Raw genomic sequence first — 18,007 nt, forward strand, 5'->3', positions numbered from 1 at the left:
CGAATTTACTGGTATAGTATCGGAATCGTCACTTTTATATATGTAAAACAATCGAACTTGCTTACAAATGTGACTACGGCATATATTTTTCTCATGTTTTCATTTATTGCATCGATGTAAATCTAGTACAGTATTTACAATGCTGTGTTGAGCTCTACAGCGCCCCCCACAGGCAGACAGCAACCATCGCCCAATACCTTTGTGATTTATTACAGCACCTTGTTCAGGAACACGATACACAAGCCAAGACGTAGTTAGTTCTCTGCTGGCCTGAATAATAAATGTGACCTAAATTTACAACCTACTCTAATATTTGCATCAGAAGATTGTATTAATATTTTTCCAAATTTATTATCATTTTATAACTTTTCTTGGCTGCACTGCTCTGTTCTCAGTAGATATACATTAGATTTTTTCCCCCTCCAATCGGATTTGAGCTGCTATGTTCTAATGTCAATTTAACCAACTTTGGGCCTTCAGAATCAGTTCTACTGACTACTGCAAAATAAATATTAATAACAGGAAATTCAGAATGTCTTTAAGCAATCGCATTCAAAATCATTCTCACAGTCAGTATTGATGTCAGCAATTTTTGGTCGTTGGTTGGTAAGCGCAAAACTTGCTACAGTGGCAGAGATTCCAAGAGAAAAAAAATCAACATCTCTGGTGAGTATGTTTTCTTAAACATTTTATGGCATTAATTATATCAAAAGTTGATTTTGAACTGCTTCATTTTGCCTTTCCGTCTCCGACTAATAGTATCTATAAGTTAAACATGATAGAAGTGGTAGTGAAGGTGCATTATGTCAGTTCCGTTAAGAGGCCACTGAAGACTCGTGTACCAAATGCACGACCCACCACCGAATACAGTAAATGTAAAACATTCATCATGATAAATGTGAAAATAAAAAAACTAAAATGTATGATGCCATCCTGGAAGGTACCATGCCAAACACAGACTGAGTGGCATCATGATTAATTAACTATATTATGTATTGTATAGTGACAATGAGTCTGGCTATACAATCCATGCAGGAAGCACAGGTCACAGAAAAGCGAACCAATACGTGCCGAGTAAGGTCATGGAATGCTGTAAAAAAATTAAATATGTAGGTATTAAAAATGACTTAGATGAATTATAATGTGACTGCACACATTATCTGCAACAGCGGTGTCACGTAATTGTGGGAGAAGGCCTGGGTCGGCGGCTGGGCTGGTTGGGACCAATGTATTTCAGAGGAGTGCACTTTGGCTTCTCAATTATTTCAAGACCCATATATGGTTGCAAGGCTCTGGGGATGAGCACTGATCCTTCCTACAGGCACAGAACATGTAATAACATATTAAAACAACAATTAACTTTGCATAGAAATGACATTTGACAAAAATAGGAAAACTTAAAATCAGTGTATGCAACACTGGAATAATCTTACTTTGGTTTGGTGAGTCTCCAGAATGGCAATGATAGTTCTGGGGATGGCACATGCAGTGGCATTCACCTAAAGACAAAACACACACCAAGCAGGTTTGCTGAATGCTAAAACAGCAGGAAAAATACCAGAGCGCATCCTCAGCAGTCTTACTGTGTGGGCGTACTGCAAGCTGCCGTCGTCTCTCTCATAGAGGATGTTGAGGCGTCTGCTCTGATAGTCAGTACAGTTTGACCCACTAGAAATCTGGAAAGATGAAGGAATTTTTGTCACATTGCAAAGCTTGCTTGCAATGCTATGAAATCTAATAAATGGGGAAATAGCACTTTGTATTTTGCTATATTTCCGTTCAGGTAATTGTTTTCTTGTATAAAAAAAGAACAGCAAAACAATAATATTACATGTACAGTATTAACAATAATGGAGGTAAGAATGTTTTGCTGACCTCGCCATAACTGTTCCTTCCGGGCATCCACGCTTCAATGTCATACTTTCTGTATGCTGGAGGACCCAACTCCTGTGTTGGCATATCTAACACTCTGGGGGGAAAAAAAAACATTCTCATAATACAAGAAGAAATCTGTGATCAGAAATATGGTGCGGTATTTCATTGTGTGCCTTTTCTGACCTGTAGTGCAGCTCCAGAGCAGAAAATATCTCTTTTTGCAAGGAGACAAACTCCTCAAGGAGCTCAGTGCTCTCCTGCCCGGTCTCATTTGCCGTTACGCCAAACATTTCTACCTAGACACACACAAGACCCATTTTAAACTTATTATTCATTTGTCATTCTACAGCAATTTGATCGTAAAGGTTACTACTGTAGCAGCCAATTGGTGCTCTACTGACCTTATTGAAGTGATGAACTCTGTAGAGGCCCCAGGTCTCTCTCCCTGTGTCTGTCTCTGCTCTGTAGCATGTACTGCTACACACCGTCCTGAAGCAGTAAGGAGGCAGCAAGTCAACTACAAATACTTCAAATAGCATAATTTCACTGGAAGTAAGAGGGCACTTTATACCTGACAGGCAAATCTTTCAAATTAACTGCATGATCCATGAAATAACCTGGGGAGGAGAGGTATCACACACGTGCAAAATTAGCATCTCAAGGACCCTGTTTACAAGTGTCATCAAATCAAAAACTGGAATGAGCATCTCTGCAGTGGTGCCATAATGTTCAGTTTGTTGTAGGAGGAAAATTAACAAATCTGTAGAAAACAGTAGGGAAGACCTGCCACGCCGACTTCTCCAGTCCCAGCCAGGTTTAGGTCTGGGAAACGAGCCGGGTCCAGTGAGTAGACCTGAGAGCGATGGGCGTTGGGCTGCATGCCACATCCCTCCTGCAGATAAGACAACCAATGTGGTTCTTTCAATAGGTGTTACTTAGACAATGTCAATCAATAACTAGCTCAAATTGATTCGTGTATTGAACGCCATTAATTCGGGTTAGATTCCAGTTAGATTTTGAAGGAGCAGCCTTCCTTCTACTTGATGTGATGCAAATGTTCTAACTTCATCTTTTTGTTTGCCTAAATTGTGTCATAACACAGAAACCAAAAATGGGAGACTTTGCTACTTACAAATACTGCACCCTTTAGCATGTCAGGTACAACCATGGGAATGAAGCCCTGTCAGAGCAAAAAATAAATAAAAAATAGAATATTACAAATATTACACACAAAGACTTATGCCACACATTTGTTTTACCAATATCTAATCTTTCAGCAGCTTACACGGCGTTGCAGTGTGTCGAGAGCAAGGTTTTGGAGTGCAATCTGAAGTCTGGCCCCTGCCCCCCTCAGATAATAAGATCTGTGACCCGAGACATGAGCGAGATGCCTGAAGCAAAGCAAAGATATGCACTCAAATAAGTGTATGCGTCTAGGAAATTATTGAAAAAGTACATCCACATTCACATGGTCAATCAAGAACGAAAACTATGATCGATAAGAGTGTCATCTTCATCACCTCTGCCTGATGAGGCCACCCAACTGCTCCCCCAGTTCGACATGGCCTCTGGGCTCGAAGTCAAATTCTTCAACAAAGAAAGAAAATCTTTTTACTTCACTATACATGTATTTAAAGAATGCATTTACTCGTCAAAGCAGCTCAAAACACTCACCAGGTTTCTGCCCAACCAGCTCCACTACCTTTGCTTGGCTCTCATCTCCAATGGGCTGTGGAAAGATTTGAAATGTCAGAGATATCATGCTACATATAGAGAATAAAATATCTCTTGCGCATATCTGCCTTTCAGTGAATTCTCACAACATCAGGGTGTGTGGTGTTGGGTAGACGGAGTGCTCGGCTATAGTGTTCCTGATCCAGCTGAGTCTCTTTAGGATAGAGATCGTTTAGTCTTTTACGGACCTCTCGACCTTGGACCAGTGCCTGGTTGTACTCTGAAAGCTGTGGTGAACACATGTTATGAGCAACAGTCAAATGGTAGTGATTCCATTTAATATCTGTACAGAATTATTGAGTGTTAACATTTGACTTACATTGGCGAGGGCTTTCTTTCTGTGTTTTGCCTAAGAACAGATGACTCATCAAATTCATGACTCTGGCTTTTGATCGCAGAGACACGCATGCACACATGAACGTATAGGTTAAGACTGCAGATATATTACTGTATTTAAGTCAGGTGTGGCATATAGATGTTTAACTGATGACTAAAAATTATGATTTGTGGAAAGGATTATTAAAAAAAATTGAGGTAATTTGGGCTGTACTACTGGACTTCAACCTGTTGAGGCGCTGTTGGTTAATCATCAAGTTTCTGGAAAAAAGTTTAAGCAGCTTTGTGACTTGCTACAAACTTGGTTGACGCCGTAGAAACACACTGAACGTATTTTTGCATAAACAGAAATATGCATTCAAAAATAAAAGCAAGAACAATAATTGTTTTTTTACATATCATACAGGACCTTATTGAGACCATGAAAAAAATGTAATACGGAATACTGTAATGACTGCTGTACTGACCACTAAAGCTCTGACCGTTCCACTAATAAGCTGCTTCTGCTGTTCCAGCTCAGCAATTTCCCTTCGCACTGCCTGGAGCTGCTGCCACACACGCACCTAAAAGAAAACAAACGCCCATGCTAACAAATGTTGAAACCTAAATTGAAGACAACGCTAAAATGTGACTTTTTTTTTATGCCACTTACAATTTCCTTGACATCTTCGCCGCGCAGCTCGCCTTTCCTGCTCTCTACATTAGCTATGACTTTGTCGGTCTGCTCACACACCGCTCTCATGTCCAACTGAGGCTTGTCGCTATACCCCTCACGAACATGCTCATACAAGCTGCTGCGATGAGAAAAGCGACGGGGGACTATAAAACAAACCCTCTGCGTTGAGAAATGTCGCACTACGGGCGACAATACCAACTTTGCAAAGCTTCTAGTAGAGGAACAGGCGACCACGTAAGTCGCCATGTTGGATTTATGACGGCTGGTGCATTCATGGTAATAGGAATTTCTATAACACACGTAATTGGCACTGATAACCACGCGATACCGTATGGAAGATATTGGAAAATGGAAAATCATACGTGATAAGGGTTATGACATAATAATGCGTTCCAAGAATATGAAAGCAATTCGCAACTAACTCTCCGCTCTTATGAAAAGACAAGAGTACTGTTTGCAACCACACAGAAGCTGTACTATAAGGCAGCACGACTCCGGAAGCAGAACTAGATAGAACATCAACTGTTACCTGGTAATTTATTTGTACAAACATTATGTAAATATAGCGTGTACAGCTGTTTAGACATTTACATGTATATATATCTGTATTAGTATACTTAGAAGCTGGGTGCAGGACTATTAACAGCAGAGGACAAAAAGCTAAGATATTGTCACGAGCCAAAGGTCAGCCAATCAGGTGAGCGGAAACTAAGCGCTGCGGTGATCCGGTCTGACATGACAAGTGCGGCTGGCTGGACTAGAACTCAGTTCAGATTTCTTGGTCCGAATTTCCCGAACTACTTCTTTGCGTGTCATCATAATTGAGTCACATATCACGGGGAGTATCACCTGTTACGACGGGACAGGTTATGAACAGGAGGTGAATTGTTCCTGTTTGCTAATTTTCGGATGTCTGGTGACGTGAGTGTGGCTGGAAGAGCAGTGTGTAACCACCGCGTCTTCACTTCAGGCCAGACGAAACCTATCGGCTGTGCCCAGAGCTGTACAGTCCTGTCTGTGACAGTGCAACGGGTGTTCGGGTGCAAACAAGCCCTCTGCAACCTGCCTCACATTTTGTCGAAGTGAGACCCAAGCGGCCGTCAAAGTGGAAACGAGAAGAAGAGCAAAGGTAGTGTTGATATGTAAAGTGTGCCATGTAAATCATGGGTTGCTCTCCATATTTGATAGCTAGGCCTCCTAACCTTTTATTATTAGAATGGACTACTCCAAATTAATTACATATGCATGCTGTTTGTTTACTGCACTTCAGATGAATGCTGTGCGTGGGGGCACAGTCACATGGCGCCCCCAGCCATGGCAGGATGGGGACGGAGGAGGAGGGGAGCCTCTGTCAGACAGTGACTCAGAGGAGGAGGATTTCCCCGATGACAGCACCACTCCGCTGGGAGACTACGTCACTCTCGGTGAGGCAGGCTCAAATAAAGAGGGGGTACCCTTCAAGGACATGACTTGCAGACGAGTCAGTTTAATCCATTCCTCTACGACCAACCTTTCTCGTCCTTTCTTGTGGTTCTGACATCCCTCTGTGTTTCCCTTTATGCATCTTCAGGACTGAAGCAGCTGTTGGATGCTCAACAGTTGTGTGATGTGACCTTGGTTGTTGAGGGAAGGAAGTTCCTGTGTCACAGGTATACCTGCCAAGACTCATTAGATGTCAATTGTCATCCCTTTTTAAACACTGAACACACACTCATGAATGTACCTAGCTATTTTTGTGCCGCTCAAGATAATTATCTTGATAATCTGTCTGTTGGCCTGTTCAGGGTGCTCCTAGCAGCTGTAAGCCCATATTTCAGGGCAATGTTCACCAGTCCCCTGGTGGAGTCTCGCCTCACCGAAATCCGGCTGGAGGAAGTGACACCGTCCGTCATGGAGACCGTCATCCAGTTTGTGTACACTGGGGAAGCCGGGCTGTCTCTGGAAACCGCTGAGGATCTATTTGTGGCCGCCAATCGCCTTCAGGTCATGCCTCTGCAAGACCTGTGCTCCAGGTGAAGTCATATCTGTGGTTTAATGTTGTCAGTGATTTTTTCTTGTTGGAAGAACTGAACCGCAAAAATGTCAGCATCAATATATTCACTGTCTACTGGAATGATGTCAAGTTACTGTAAATGATGTATCGCCTCTATCTGACTCACGACGAGTAGGTTAAGAACCGCCGTGAAAGGTTATTTTTCTCTTCTGAATGTATTCCCTCCAGGTTTCTATTTGAGCACCTGTCGGTGGACAACTGTCTGGGGATGTATTCTCTAGCTCGATCTCACCATGACCAGCTGTTGCTCCGCGCCTCCCTCCGGCTGGTGGCCCAGCACTTCCCTCGTGTATCCCGCCACAAAGACTTCCTCCTCCTTGATCACGGCACCCTCGGTAGCCTCCTGAGTTCGGACCGTTTGGGAGTAGATTCTGAGGCGGAGGTGTACGATGCAGCGAGGCGCTGGGCTGAGCACCAACCGTTGGATCGCTACGCTCACATGCCAGCACTGCTTCACCACCTGCGTCCGGGACTGTTGTCACAGGAGGAGAGTCGAAGACTGAGCCAGGAGTTGGGCCCCGCCGCAGCCGGCGAGGGTCTTGGAGGGCCCCTACGTCCGAGGGAAGGAATGTTTGAGAAAAAAATAGTTTGCGTGGACCTGACACCGAGGGAAGATGAGAGATTACTTACATACGACTACACTGTGGACTGCTTCGACCCGCGGACAGGGAAGTGGGAGAAGCTGGCAGCGTTGGGCTCACTGGTGAGTCCCGGCTGCACAGCTGTGGGCGAAAGACTGTTTGTAGCAGGAGGAATTCTGGGCTCGGGCTCTGTGTCTTCGGCTGTGCATGAATATGACGCTGTGCTGGACCGCTGGACAGAACGCCCTTCCATGGGCCTACCTCGGTGTATGTTGGGCCTGCTGGGCTGCGGCGAGTCGCTCTTCGCTTTGGGGGGAAGCAATCGCTCAGCACTGCTGGACTCCAGCGAGACCCTGGAACTGGCTACACTTAAGTGGGCACCGGGTCCTCGGTTACCCCTCCCCCTGCGTGCCTTTGCCTGTGCAGCTCTGCGAGGACGACTCTACCTTTTAGGCGGAACCACACTTGAACAGAACCGGGCTGTGGTCCATTCAGGGGTGCTTATTTATCACACCTTGACAGACTGCTGGACTCGAGTGTCTCTGGACTCTGGCGCCACCTGCCTCGCTGGAGGTGTAGCGGTGCGAGGAGGAGTTTGTGCCATCGGCGGATACATCAGGGATACGACCAAGTTCTTGGATGGAAACTACACCAATCTGGAGACTTTAGACGCCACTGGCCGCGTGCTGTTTTTCAGGGAGGGCAGGGCATTTGGTGTGGAGCGAGAGGTGACTGGAGGAGGGGTTACGGTGTCTGCAGAGCAGCGTGCCGGCGCAGGCGGGGCTAGCGACAGAGCCCCCAGCCCAGTGGTTTTCCCCGGCCTGCCTCGGAGGATTGCAGCCGGGGGTGTGGCCAGGTGGAAACGAAGGATTTATGTTTTGGGTGGAGAAAACGGCTCCCGGTTCTATGACAGCGTGTACTGTTGGAAGCCCGGCTGGCGAAGCTGGGTGCAGAGACGTGAGAAACTCCCTGGAGACACAGGAGGCGTCAGTCAGTTTGGGTGCACCACTCTTAAGTTCCCTAAGAAACACATCCTGTCCAGACTGAGACGAGCCAAAGAAAACTGCATTGCGCATGAGTAGCTTGACAAGAACCAGTTGAACGTAGAGATGAGCTCCAGGTTGACAAAGCTTGGTCACAATTTCACAAAAGTCTGCTAGCAACCACAGCATATGTAGAAAATTGGTGTAGCTAAGAGCTTCAATGCGCCTGAATGTATTTTGATTATCTGCTCACACTGAAAGTTTATCTAGTGTTGGCATTCAGAAAGTTGCACATTTTACACAGCTCTGTTGCTACAAATATGTTGCTACTGTTATCTGCTCAGAATTTTTGATATCACTGAGTTTTTTTTGTTCTAACAAATAAGTTGTGCACCTGAAAGGCTTCACAACCAAATGATGTGAACTCAATACAGCAGATACATTTATTTGTTTCAAAGCTTCCTGTTCAGAGTACAAGTCACTCCAGAGTGGCAAAAGCGGTGATGATTACGTGAAAAGCATGTTAAATTTTTCTGTTATATTTCATTAACAGCTAATGGCCAATTAGTTCCAAACCAATTGGCTAAAGAAGTCATTTAGCTCAACTAATCATATTATCTGACTTGATTACTGCCAGTTAAGCCTTCACACCCCTAAATAGAGCCTGCTGATTAATATGAAGAATATCCTAAATCTCAGCAAGCAACATCTTTTATTTTGTCATTTTCTATATGTTAGCTCCTGTTATGCCATCAGTTTATGTAGCTGTTCTGATTTATTAGGAAATTGTTATTGGATGCCACTCTTAAGGCATTGTGTGTTTGCTTCAGGAATTGAACTTCTGAATGAATGTAAAAAGGTTTTCTAACCTGCTCAAATTAGCATTGCACTTTATTTATAAAGTTGTTTTGTTTTTGTGAAGATGCCGTCAGTCTAATAAGGCTGCACAGTATACTGTATTTGCAGGCCTTCTACAAAATGTGAATTTTAGATAAGCAGAAGATTTTCCATTGGGCCACTTAGTTATTTGTTGAATGGATCACTTGGCTGGATGTAACCTGTGAAATATTAGAATGCTCCAGTTACCAGCGGTGATCGAGTTAAATAAAAAGCAAAGTCATCTGTTTCCTGTTTAGCCAGAAGATAACCATTCAAATAAAAAAATGCAATACTATAGTGTCAGCCAAAATTTTGTCTGGTTGCAATAACTGATTTTTTTTAGGGGGTGGGTTGGAGGCAGGGACCTAGTTAGTGGCCAGATTTGGGCTCATTGTATTCAGTTGCAGTGTAATTTTTCTGTTTCAACCAAGGGAATAGGACAAAAATAAAATTGTGTGTGCAAAATTGTTTTGCCGCCGCACACTGAATTTGTGAAATGAAACGTTGAGATGTTTTTTTTTTCTATTTTGTATGCTGTTGCTTTGTGTGTGAAAACAAGGGGTTTCCCTGTTCTGAGGCGTAAATCTGCTAAACACAAGCACCTTGCACTGCACACGTGCACCAGCAATCAGTGAAGTAGTTTTTCTACCATCAATAAAGGTTCATAAACAGCAATACAAATAAATGCTTTTATTGCTGATATGTGTTGATTTTTTTATTAATTACATCACAAGAAGTAATCACGGTAAAATGTGAATGACTGTACTTATGTACCATGGTTGTTCCGTATCAGCTTCACTGCAGGTGTCCCTAGGCTAATACTGGTGCATAAACCAGCCAAGCATTCCACGTCTATCAGCAATCAATGAGGTATATACACAAGTCTTTAGAAAAATTAAACACCACAGAAACCATGTCAATGTTGCATTTCCAGTTTTAATCATCACCTTATATTTAAGCCGATATTTCCCATTATGAGTTGTACATATCTGGACTCTACAGGTATCTCCCATGACTATCAAATAACCTTGGTACAGCGTTTCAGCATCACAATGTCCAACCAGTCAGCTTGTGGGGATGGGGTGGTCAAAAAGCAGAGGAGAAAGCTGAAGGAAGAAGACTAGTTTTGGATGAAGTCTATCAAGCCCCTTAAAACAAGGGTACGGTGCAACACCTAATACTCTTGACCGTGTGTGAGGTATTTGATGCCTCAATCTCCTGCAGGGGAATTAGAGGTAGGGGGAAATTTAAGGCTGGAGGCTGGTGTAGAGTTTCTGCGTTCTGTTTAGTTTTTGTTTAACACACAAAGTATTGTCGCTGTTGGACAACACAACCCTCTGCCGAAATGGAGGACGAAGAAGGAAAAAGATGGGCAAGTTAAACAATGATGAGTAAAACAAAAACATTCTTTGTGGTTTGGGCAAGGAGGACAAGTCGATAAGAAGTCCAATAATACAATAGAACAGCAAACATTCATACACACCCCAAAAAGTCAACCCCCATAAAAAAAGGCAAACAAGCAAGACAGTCTCATCATAAAAAGCAACATAATTCTCTCTTTTTTGTAATTATCCCACTGATCTTAATCTATGCATTGTATCTCCCACAAGTAGTACTTTGTTTCTCCTGTTCATGGCTGGCCCACTAAAGAAGGTTCAAATCTGGGGGTGGAGAAAACACAAACACACACGCGCACACACACACAAAGTATGAGACTGTATCAACCAATGGTATGCCTATTCCAGGAGTAACATTGGTGACACAGCCAATTGTTTCAGCAGCATTATCAGGGGACTGATCGACATACAATAAATACAGCACATTCCGAGAAATAGAAATGCATGGTGCAGGACAGAGCTCAAATGTTGGAATATCAAGTTTGCCGCATACAATCACATTTCTATAACAACGCTGAACATTCCACACTGAAAGGTTTGGCATGTTGGCTTCAGTGCCGTTCCTGTACTGAATGGGCTGCACTAAGCTCAATGGAGTTGGTATTGGAACATAGAACATAGAACGAGTCTTGGGACAAAAACAGGCTCTGAGGGCATTACATTTCTATTTGTCACTTAATGCTAATCTCAATCAAACACACTGCAAAGTTGTCACAGGAACAACTCTGACAACATCCAATGTATATGGAGTTGGGCAGTAATCCTGACACATAAGAGGCATGATGCAGGGCAAACAGACAGCAGCAAGAAGAGACCCCAACACTGGTAGGCACACTTGAAAATGTGCCACTCTGGAGTACCGTGCAGGGAGAAATTCTGTAGGACTTGACAAAAAAAACCCAAAAAAAAACATGGTGTGACACACCTCTCGTCATTCCTTGTTTACCACTCAACTCGGTTGAGAACAACAACGAAACATGAGGTGGGATTTAACAAGGTCCTGGAGTGATGATTTCTCTTTGTACTCCTTTTTTCATGCTCATCCTTTGAGTAAAAATGACACAGGTTAAGTAGAAGAGATTTGATTCCTCTTCTACCTGGCCTCTTCCCATCTTATCTCCCTCTTGGATCGGATGGGCTGAGAGCCATCAGCGGGCTGCTGGACCCAGTTATTATCATGAAGCCCAACGCGGCATCCCGGCGTGTCCTTGTCCGTACGTCGGCAACACATCCAGTAAGAACGTCCATAAGGCAGGTCGTGGTGGTAAGGTTTAGGGTGCCATCGGCACAGTGAAACATCCCCACGCTCATATTGGCGTTTACACTGCTTACAGGGGTCATCGCGATAAAGAGGGTCTTGATTCCAGCGAGAGTCCACGGCTCGCACGCCGTAGGTCTCAATCAGCACCTTGAAGTAGTGGCAGGTGCACTTGAGGGCTGCCAAGGAGCGTGTAGGCAGGTAACTGAAGATATTGACCATGATGTGGTCGGGGAGCAGCAGCATATACTGGCGAGGTTCAAGCAAGCGCTGAATCTGAAAGCGGATCTCCAGGAAATCATGGGAGACGTGGCGATAGAGGCGACACAGTGACGGGTCGGAACACTCTTCTCCAACACTGGCTAGGGGAGAATCTGCTCGAGGTGGGCGCTCTCCTGAGCATGTAAGCCCCGCTCCGGGGCTGCTGCTGTTGGCACAGTCCAGAGAGCATAATCCTGATCCTCTGCCAGAACCCGTTGTGTTGGACTCCTCTTCCGCCACTCGTGGAGATGGAAAGAAAAAGAGCTGTCCTGGAGGAGGATCCTCTGTTGAATGGTCAGTAGAGCTAGCTACACCTCCAACAGTTCCCGCACTGCCAGGCATAGCAAAACACACAGTCTCCTCCTGAACATTTTCTGTACTGTCTTTGCCATAAAACACACATTGGTCCACAGCGCCTGTCACCACGACTTCCACGTGAAATCCAGTCACTCGCTCCCGACCCACACCCACCGATATTTTCTCCCCTGAAGAAGGCTCCTGGGATGTTTCTGGGCTACCGCAGGTCTGCCTGTCAAAGTGATGATCTCCATCCGCTTTAGGGGCAGGAGTGGTGGCGGCAAGCAGCAGGCTACTGGGGTCTCTTGAAGAGGGACTGACAAGCTGGTAGAGGTCACAGGTTATTTTCTCATTAGATCTGGCTGCTGTCTGGCTACTCCCGCCACCGCAACTCATAAACATACAGCGTGACCGGCCCGCTGGCTCCAGTTGCGAGCGTGGGTCCAGATTAGACACTCTGAAAGCTATCCTCACCTCACCTTGGCTATGGTTGGGGGGCGGAGAAGGTGCTACGCGACTGGACTCTGCTCCTCCTCTCAACTCCCTGTCTCGATTAGGAAAGCCCATAGCTGAACCAGCGCCCATATGGAGGCGGTTCTCCAGATTTTGAGACTCAAAATGCGCGATGGCCTGTGCAACCCGGCATGACTCTTGCTGCTCTTCAAGCTCCTGGTCCGTTTGAAAGGGAGCAGATGATTCCTTGACTTCTTTGGAGGGTTGCTCTTTTGAACTGTCAGACACAAAGGACATATGCGAGGGGTGCGATTCGGTTTCCCGGAGAAGTGTGTGCTGGATGGGGGTAATGCCCTGCTCTTGACTCGTAATTGACGGCTGGTGCTGGTTTCCATGTACAGCCACAATATTTCGAAGGGCCATGGCTGTCCTCTGCTCAACTAAGGCGACCATCTGTGCCACTGACAGTAAGTCAGTCTCATTCGTCCCATCGACCGTTGCTTGATCAGGTACAAGTAGTGCATTGGGTGCTTCGGAGGAGCCATGGCTGACGTGTGTTTCTGAGGCATGCGTACGGTTTGGTGGATCATAGGATGAGCATCTTCTTCGCCTTTTTGCTTTACTGCAGTCGGTTGCCCAGTTGCCTTTAACCTGTGATGGGGAGGGGGAAACAAACGACAAAGGGACTCAGACAATATCTTGAACTAAAAACATCCATATTTGGTTTCACAGCTTACCTTCATGGCGCTGGGTCTGCCTTGGCCTGCCCCACTAAACTGGTGTGCCACGAAGAAGGCGATTTTCTCCTTAGTGTTTCCTGGTTTAATGACATACCAGGTATCCAGCAGCACTCGGCCATCTTCCATTTGGGTCCCGGAAGATGGGAGTGGTGAAGGGGATGACGTGGTCATAGCAGGCTGGCTTTGCATCAGAGAGCTCGAGTTAAGTTCAGGTTCCGGTGGTGTATTCTCAGAGTCCACATCCCCCACTTTCACATTGTCTTCCTGCACGCCCACTCCAATCCCTCCATCTTCTCCTCCTTCTCCCGCCCTCCTGGTACCAGGAGGCGGATCACCCTTGCAGAGGGAGGAGGACCCTGCCCCACCTACAGCTATAACATTGCCCCCCGTGCCAGGATTCCTGGGTTTGTTCTGAGAGTAGGTGCCGAAAGGGCGTGGGCACCACAGACGGATATGAGAGAATGTGTCTCGGTCCATCAGGATGCGGACCTCTGGAACATGCCAGCAGCTACGCTGGCCTGCAGGCACCCACAAGCAGCGCGCTCATGGTCAGATTCCTATCCCAGTGCCGAGTTGAGCCGCAGAGCTCCCCTATGATCAGGCACGGAACCTGGATTAAGAGAACAGTCAGAGGAAGGGGACAAAGTAGAGAACATGAGGTTGGAAGGAAAGAGAAAGGGAGCATAATGATTATAGGTGCAAAGCTCAATAATCGAAAAAGCAATTCAGACAGGGCATTGTCATTTACCTCAGGCATGAAAGACACCAGACAAAAGTGAACTACCGCCAAAATTAATACACACTAAACTACAACTGTTCCGCTTTAAACTTTAGTCAACCTCAATTAGCAATCATACCCCCTCCCTACGTCTACCCTCAAAATCAAATTAAAAGGATTCAATTTGAAGTTTGATCCAGCAGATGAAATGCAACCGAGCGGAACAAAATTGAATCTTCTCTTGAATCGCTGTTATTCAAATAGGATTGCTTAATAGAAGGCAACACGGAGCATGCGGGCATATGCTGAACCTATTTTTAGAAAAGATTCAAAGGGGGCGGGGCCGTAGCAAAACCGCCACAGTCTCCTTGTCCTGTCCCCTTGATTCTGACAATACTCCAGGCCAAGTGCAACCAAAATGCTTTTCCTTCTGCAGCAGTGCCATCTTTTGGGGCCTGTCCAGTATGCGCAGGCGCACTTGGAAGAACAGAAGGATTACAGCAATGCGTTTGGCTGACTGCAAAAGGCTTTCTCTGCTGCTAAAAACATCTTCAAGTCACATAGATTGTACAGTTACAATCTTGCAACCTCTTCTACTCTTTGGGTAAAAACAAAACAATAAATAGAGAACATTGAATCAACCCTTGAAATTGAGATTACCGATGTGTCAGGTAAGAGTGGCAACTAAGAGGACTGCGGATGTTGAAAAATGCATGAAAGAAACTGTATAACTTCTACAGTCACATCTGTGCAGTCTTCCACATGTGTGCAAGTCCAAACATGCAACCACTTTCAGTGAGAATGTGATGAAAGAGCAACTGCGTCTCTCATTAGCTTGTCTTCAAACAGCAGATTTCCACTTTTTGTCCTTTAAAGTAAAACATCCAAGTCAAGCTACCTTTTGCAAAAAACTCAACCTACGTTCTAAATACCAGTTAGCAGTGTTAGCGCAAAAACCTTCTGCTAGAAATCTAAAGATGAACAGAAACTTTTTTCTTTCGGGAATACAATGTAGAACACATTCAATTAAAAAAGAATGGCTTCACCATAAGGTTAAGTAAGGTTTTGGAATGGCCTAGCCAGAGTCTACACCTGAATCTGATCGTACATATATTGGATGACAGATTTAGAGCATTTTAGAAAAGTACCATTATCCCAACGATTATTTTAGCAACTATTTGTTTTCGGGTCATTATTGAAAAATTTGGGCGGCTGGGTTATTGTAGCATTGTATCAACGTTCAATACACCATGAACTGGTGAACCACGACAGCTCAAGTACTAAAATACATTAAACACGTGCTTTATTTGACGCACTTCCTGAAAAAGGTTTGGATTTAAGCTTTCTGCATCAAACTAATCCTCCAAATCCTGGCCAAGCGGCCAGTAACACTTCAGAGCTGGGACCTTGGGGACATACTTTAAAGCTGTCCATGTGCTCTTGAACAAAGCACTTGAGAGTTTGGTGACTGGAGAGACACAAATGTTATTCATGTAGAATTTTATTTACAAGAAGCTCCTCAAGAAATACCTTTGAAATGAAAGTGGATGGTCTGACACGATAAATGTTTTAGGGTGACATTCTCTCAAGACCAATCATGCTAAACAATACTATCAGTTATTTTTATAAGTGTAATGAACTTTAAATTGGATGTTTGGGAAATGTTCTTTTTTTTTTTTTTTTTTTTAGGAGATTCCTACTGCGGATCAAATGTCAGCAGTATTTCTTTAACCGCTGGTTTCTTGACAGTGTTGACAAGCTCCATCACTTACACTGAAATTCATATCACCCAGGTGTGATAATTCCCAAATTGTTGAAAACTGGATGGCTCTCGTCTCCATGTCCCATCATGTTTTTTTGTTTCTAGCTACAGAAATTGAGTTGGATGGTTATTTTGAATCAGGGGTGTCAAACCAGGACGTCAAGAGCCGCTTTCCTGCATGTTTTATTCAAATGACCAGAAACCTCTTGAGGTTCTTTGAGAGCTTGCTGATGAACTGATCATTTGAATCAGGTTTATGTTGTTAAACAGGACAGTGACACTCGAGGACCAGAGCTGGACATTGAATGAACTTTGAGGTTTGTTGTGTTGCGACTTTTTAAATACAAATGCATCATACCAGCTCACTGACAGTGGTCTCTGTACGTTCATTTGATTTTAATGGAAAAGGTTCCCACACTGCTACAGGATTACAGTTTGCAGCTATTCCATTTATGCCGCTCAATGTTTTGTGATGGTGCAACTACAAAACTTTGCTTCGAGTACACAAATTTTCTCTGATTCTACCTCGTTTGTGTCGTCTGTGTGTTTTTGAACAAGTGAGTTGTATCACAAGAGAGTAAACAAAAAGGTAGACTGAATGTTGATGACTCATGCAAAAAAAACAATCGTAATTGGCGATTTATCGAGTCAGGAAAGAACTATTGTACCAATTTTATTTATCAAACAATATTGCTCTATATGTCAAATTATCATGACAGTCCAACATAGTGACACCATTAAAAGTTACTTTGACAATCACAAGAACCATTGTGCTATATCACACACTGATGTGTACAAATTCAATCAGCACACACTGTTCTACTAGTTGATCATTCTATATTGTCAGCCACAAAGTGTGTTTTTAATATTTAAACACGACTTGGGCAGTTTTGCTATACATACACACTCATATTCTACATTATATATGTATTAGATCTTTTTTTTCAGGTGTTGGTTTGATGGTACGTGCACGTATACTACTGCTGTAATGCAGTGTCACTGAATACATTGTTCTCAATGTTGTTTATAGTCGAAGGCCGTGTGATCTAGATTGTGGTTTCTACACCTAATATACAAGTAAATCAATCAAAATTGTTAATTGGGAGGTTTCTATGTGCGTAGTAGTTTAACTAGCCCTGATAAACCAGTAGCACGTTAGCAAAGTGAAGCGTCAGAGAACCACGTTATACATTTTTTTATTGTGCAGGACAAACTATGCATTCGGTTCCGTGTGTATCATCTTTAATGGCATTCTAAGGATGAAGTAATCGTACTTTGCTGGATGTTAATTTTTGCAAGTGAGCATAGGGGAGGTTAGGTAAATACACAACAACAGAGTTGCTAACATGCATGCTAACTTGATGTCATAATATACCTGCATAGTGGCTAGCAAGCTAACAAGGTTACAAAAAAAAAAAAAAAACCACTGTCTTCGGATTTCTTTTGCCCTCTTACCTCAACAACGCTGGCCTTTGCAGGCAACCGTCCTGGCTCTTAAAACGTCGAGAAACCGACTTTCCTCGTAGTACTTCTTGTGGCCAAACCAGTTTGTGTAGGAAATTGCAGGTGACACGACTTAACTCTCCGCGTCCACGTAGCTAAGCTAGTTGACGCTCAGGCTAACGTCGACAGCAGCTACACTACTTTCTATTATCAACCTTCTTTAAGCGGTGGCTGCTATCGAGGCTTGTCAGTTCCCTGAACGCAGCCTAGCTGACTGTATACCTTGTTAGGACTCTCGGGAGCCCCTCTCCTTCTATCTATTTAAAAGCTCTTAAGGTATGTGTGTTGGGATACCAAAATAATCAGTGTCAAAACGACAGAGGGAGGAAGGCCATCTTGTTGACAAGCAGCTGCATAAGGCGGCCAGCCAATAGCAAGCTAGAGACGGTGGTGTGCCCATATATGGCGTCTGCACGACTCCCCCCTCCCCTTCCCCATCTCCATCTGCCCCCCCCACCACCACCACCACCACTCACTGGTCAACACTAGTGTCCAGTCAGG

At 44.3% G+C, this 18,007-nt stretch overlaps 3 protein-coding genes across 4 annotated transcripts; 1 reads left to right on the forward strand and 2 right to left on the reverse strand.

The window, feature by feature from the left end:
• Window positions 1–83: 83 nt before the first annotated feature.
• On the reverse strand, window positions 84–4,898 carry sars2 (seryl-tRNA synthetase 2, mitochondrial). Its single transcript, XM_049724678.2, has 16 exons — window positions 4,598–4,898; window positions 4,413–4,508; window positions 3,929–3,958; window positions 3,696–3,836; window positions 3,550–3,604; window positions 3,396–3,462; window positions 3,161–3,266; window positions 3,008–3,055; window positions 2,659–2,767; window positions 2,447–2,492; window positions 2,277–2,364; window positions 2,059–2,171; window positions 1,876–1,969; window positions 1,584–1,676; window positions 1,434–1,499; window positions 84–1,315 (listed from the first exon to the last, which is right to left on the reverse strand). The coding sequence occupies exons 1-16, from the start codon at window positions 4,865–4,867 to the stop codon at window positions 1,175–1,177; spliced, it is 1,563 nt and encodes a 520-aa protein (XP_049580635.1). The 5' UTR covers window positions 4,868–4,898; the 3' UTR covers window positions 84–1,174.
• Window positions 4,899–5,153: 255 nt separating this feature from the next.
• si:dkey-260j18.2 (uncharacterized protein LOC325231 homolog) lies at window positions 5,154–9,817 on the forward strand. Of its 2 annotated transcripts, none has more exons than XM_049724677.2 (6): window positions 5,154–5,318; window positions 5,592–5,750; window positions 5,892–6,045; window positions 6,192–6,270; window positions 6,406–6,633; window positions 6,843–9,817. In XM_049724677.2, the coding sequence occupies exons 3-6, from the start codon at window positions 5,892–5,894 to the stop codon at window positions 8,335–8,337; spliced, it is 1,956 nt and encodes a 651-aa protein (XP_049580634.1). In that variant the 5' UTR covers window positions 5,154–5,318; window positions 5,592–5,750; the 3' UTR covers window positions 8,338–9,817. The 2 variants fall into 2 exon arrangements, with proteins under 2 accessions (XP_049580634.1, XP_049580633.1); XM_049724676.1 differs by lacking the exon at window positions 5,154–5,318 and adding an exon at window positions 5,329–5,501.
• A 216-nt stretch (window positions 9,818–10,033) lies between these two features.
• On the reverse strand, window positions 10,034–17,868 carry fbxo46 (F-box protein 46). The gene is made up of 3 exons (XM_049724675.1): window positions 17,459–17,868; window positions 13,521–14,133; window positions 10,034–13,434 (listed from the first exon to the last, which is right to left on the reverse strand). Exons 2-3 carry the CDS (start codon window positions 13,998–14,000, stop codon window positions 11,608–11,610), a joined length of 2,307 nt encoding a protein of 768 aa, XP_049580632.1. The 5' UTR covers window positions 14,001–14,133; window positions 17,459–17,868; the 3' UTR covers window positions 10,034–11,607.
• Window positions 17,869–18,007: the final 139 nt, after the last annotated feature.

Source organism: Syngnathus scovelli, chromosome 7, assembly GCF_024217435.2.
Source record: "Syngnathus scovelli strain Florida chromosome 7, RoL_Ssco_1.2, whole genome shotgun sequence".
Classification (NCBI taxonomy): Eukaryota; Metazoa; Chordata; class Actinopteri; order Syngnathiformes; family Syngnathidae; genus Syngnathus; species Syngnathus scovelli.

What these genes read in the sequence shown, in the direction of transcription:
- fbxo46 (XM_049724675.1), bottom strand. Translation starts at nt 14,000, where the DNA reads ATGGACCGAGACACATTCTCTCATATCCGTCTGTGGTGCCCACGCCCT. An exon ending in GCAGACCCAGCGCCATGAAG is followed by an intron (nt 13,435 to 13,520) that starts GTAAGCTGTGAA and finishes TCCCCATCACAG; the next exon opens with GTTAAAGGCAACTGGGCAAC.
- si:dkey-260j18.2 (XM_049724677.2), top strand. Translation starts at nt 5,892, where the DNA reads ATGAATGCTGTGCGTGGGGGCACAGTCACATGGCGCCCCCAGCCATGG. An exon ending in GGGAGACTACGTCACTCTCG is followed by an intron (nt 6,046 to 6,191) that starts GTGAGGCAGGCT and finishes ATGCATCTTCAG; the next exon opens with GACTGAAGCAGCTGTTGGAT. An exon ending in AGGAAGTTCCTGTGTCACAG is followed by an intron (nt 6,271 to 6,405) that starts GTATACCTGCCA and finishes TGGCCTGTTCAG; the next exon opens with GGTGCTCCTAGCAGCTGTAA.
- sars2 (XM_049724678.2), bottom strand. Translation starts at nt 4,867, where the DNA reads ATGGCGACTTACGTGGTCGCCTGTTCCTCTACTAGAAGCTTTGCAAAG. An exon ending in GCTGGTTGGGCAGAAACCTG is followed by an intron (nt 3,463 to 3,549) that starts GTGAGTGTTTTG and finishes TCTTTGTTGAAG; the next exon opens with AATTTGACTTCGAGCCCAGA. An exon ending in TTGAAAGATTTGCCTGTCAG is followed by an intron (nt 2,365 to 2,446) that starts GTATAAAGTGCC and finishes TTACTGCTTCAG; the next exon opens with GACGGTGTGTAGCAGTACAT.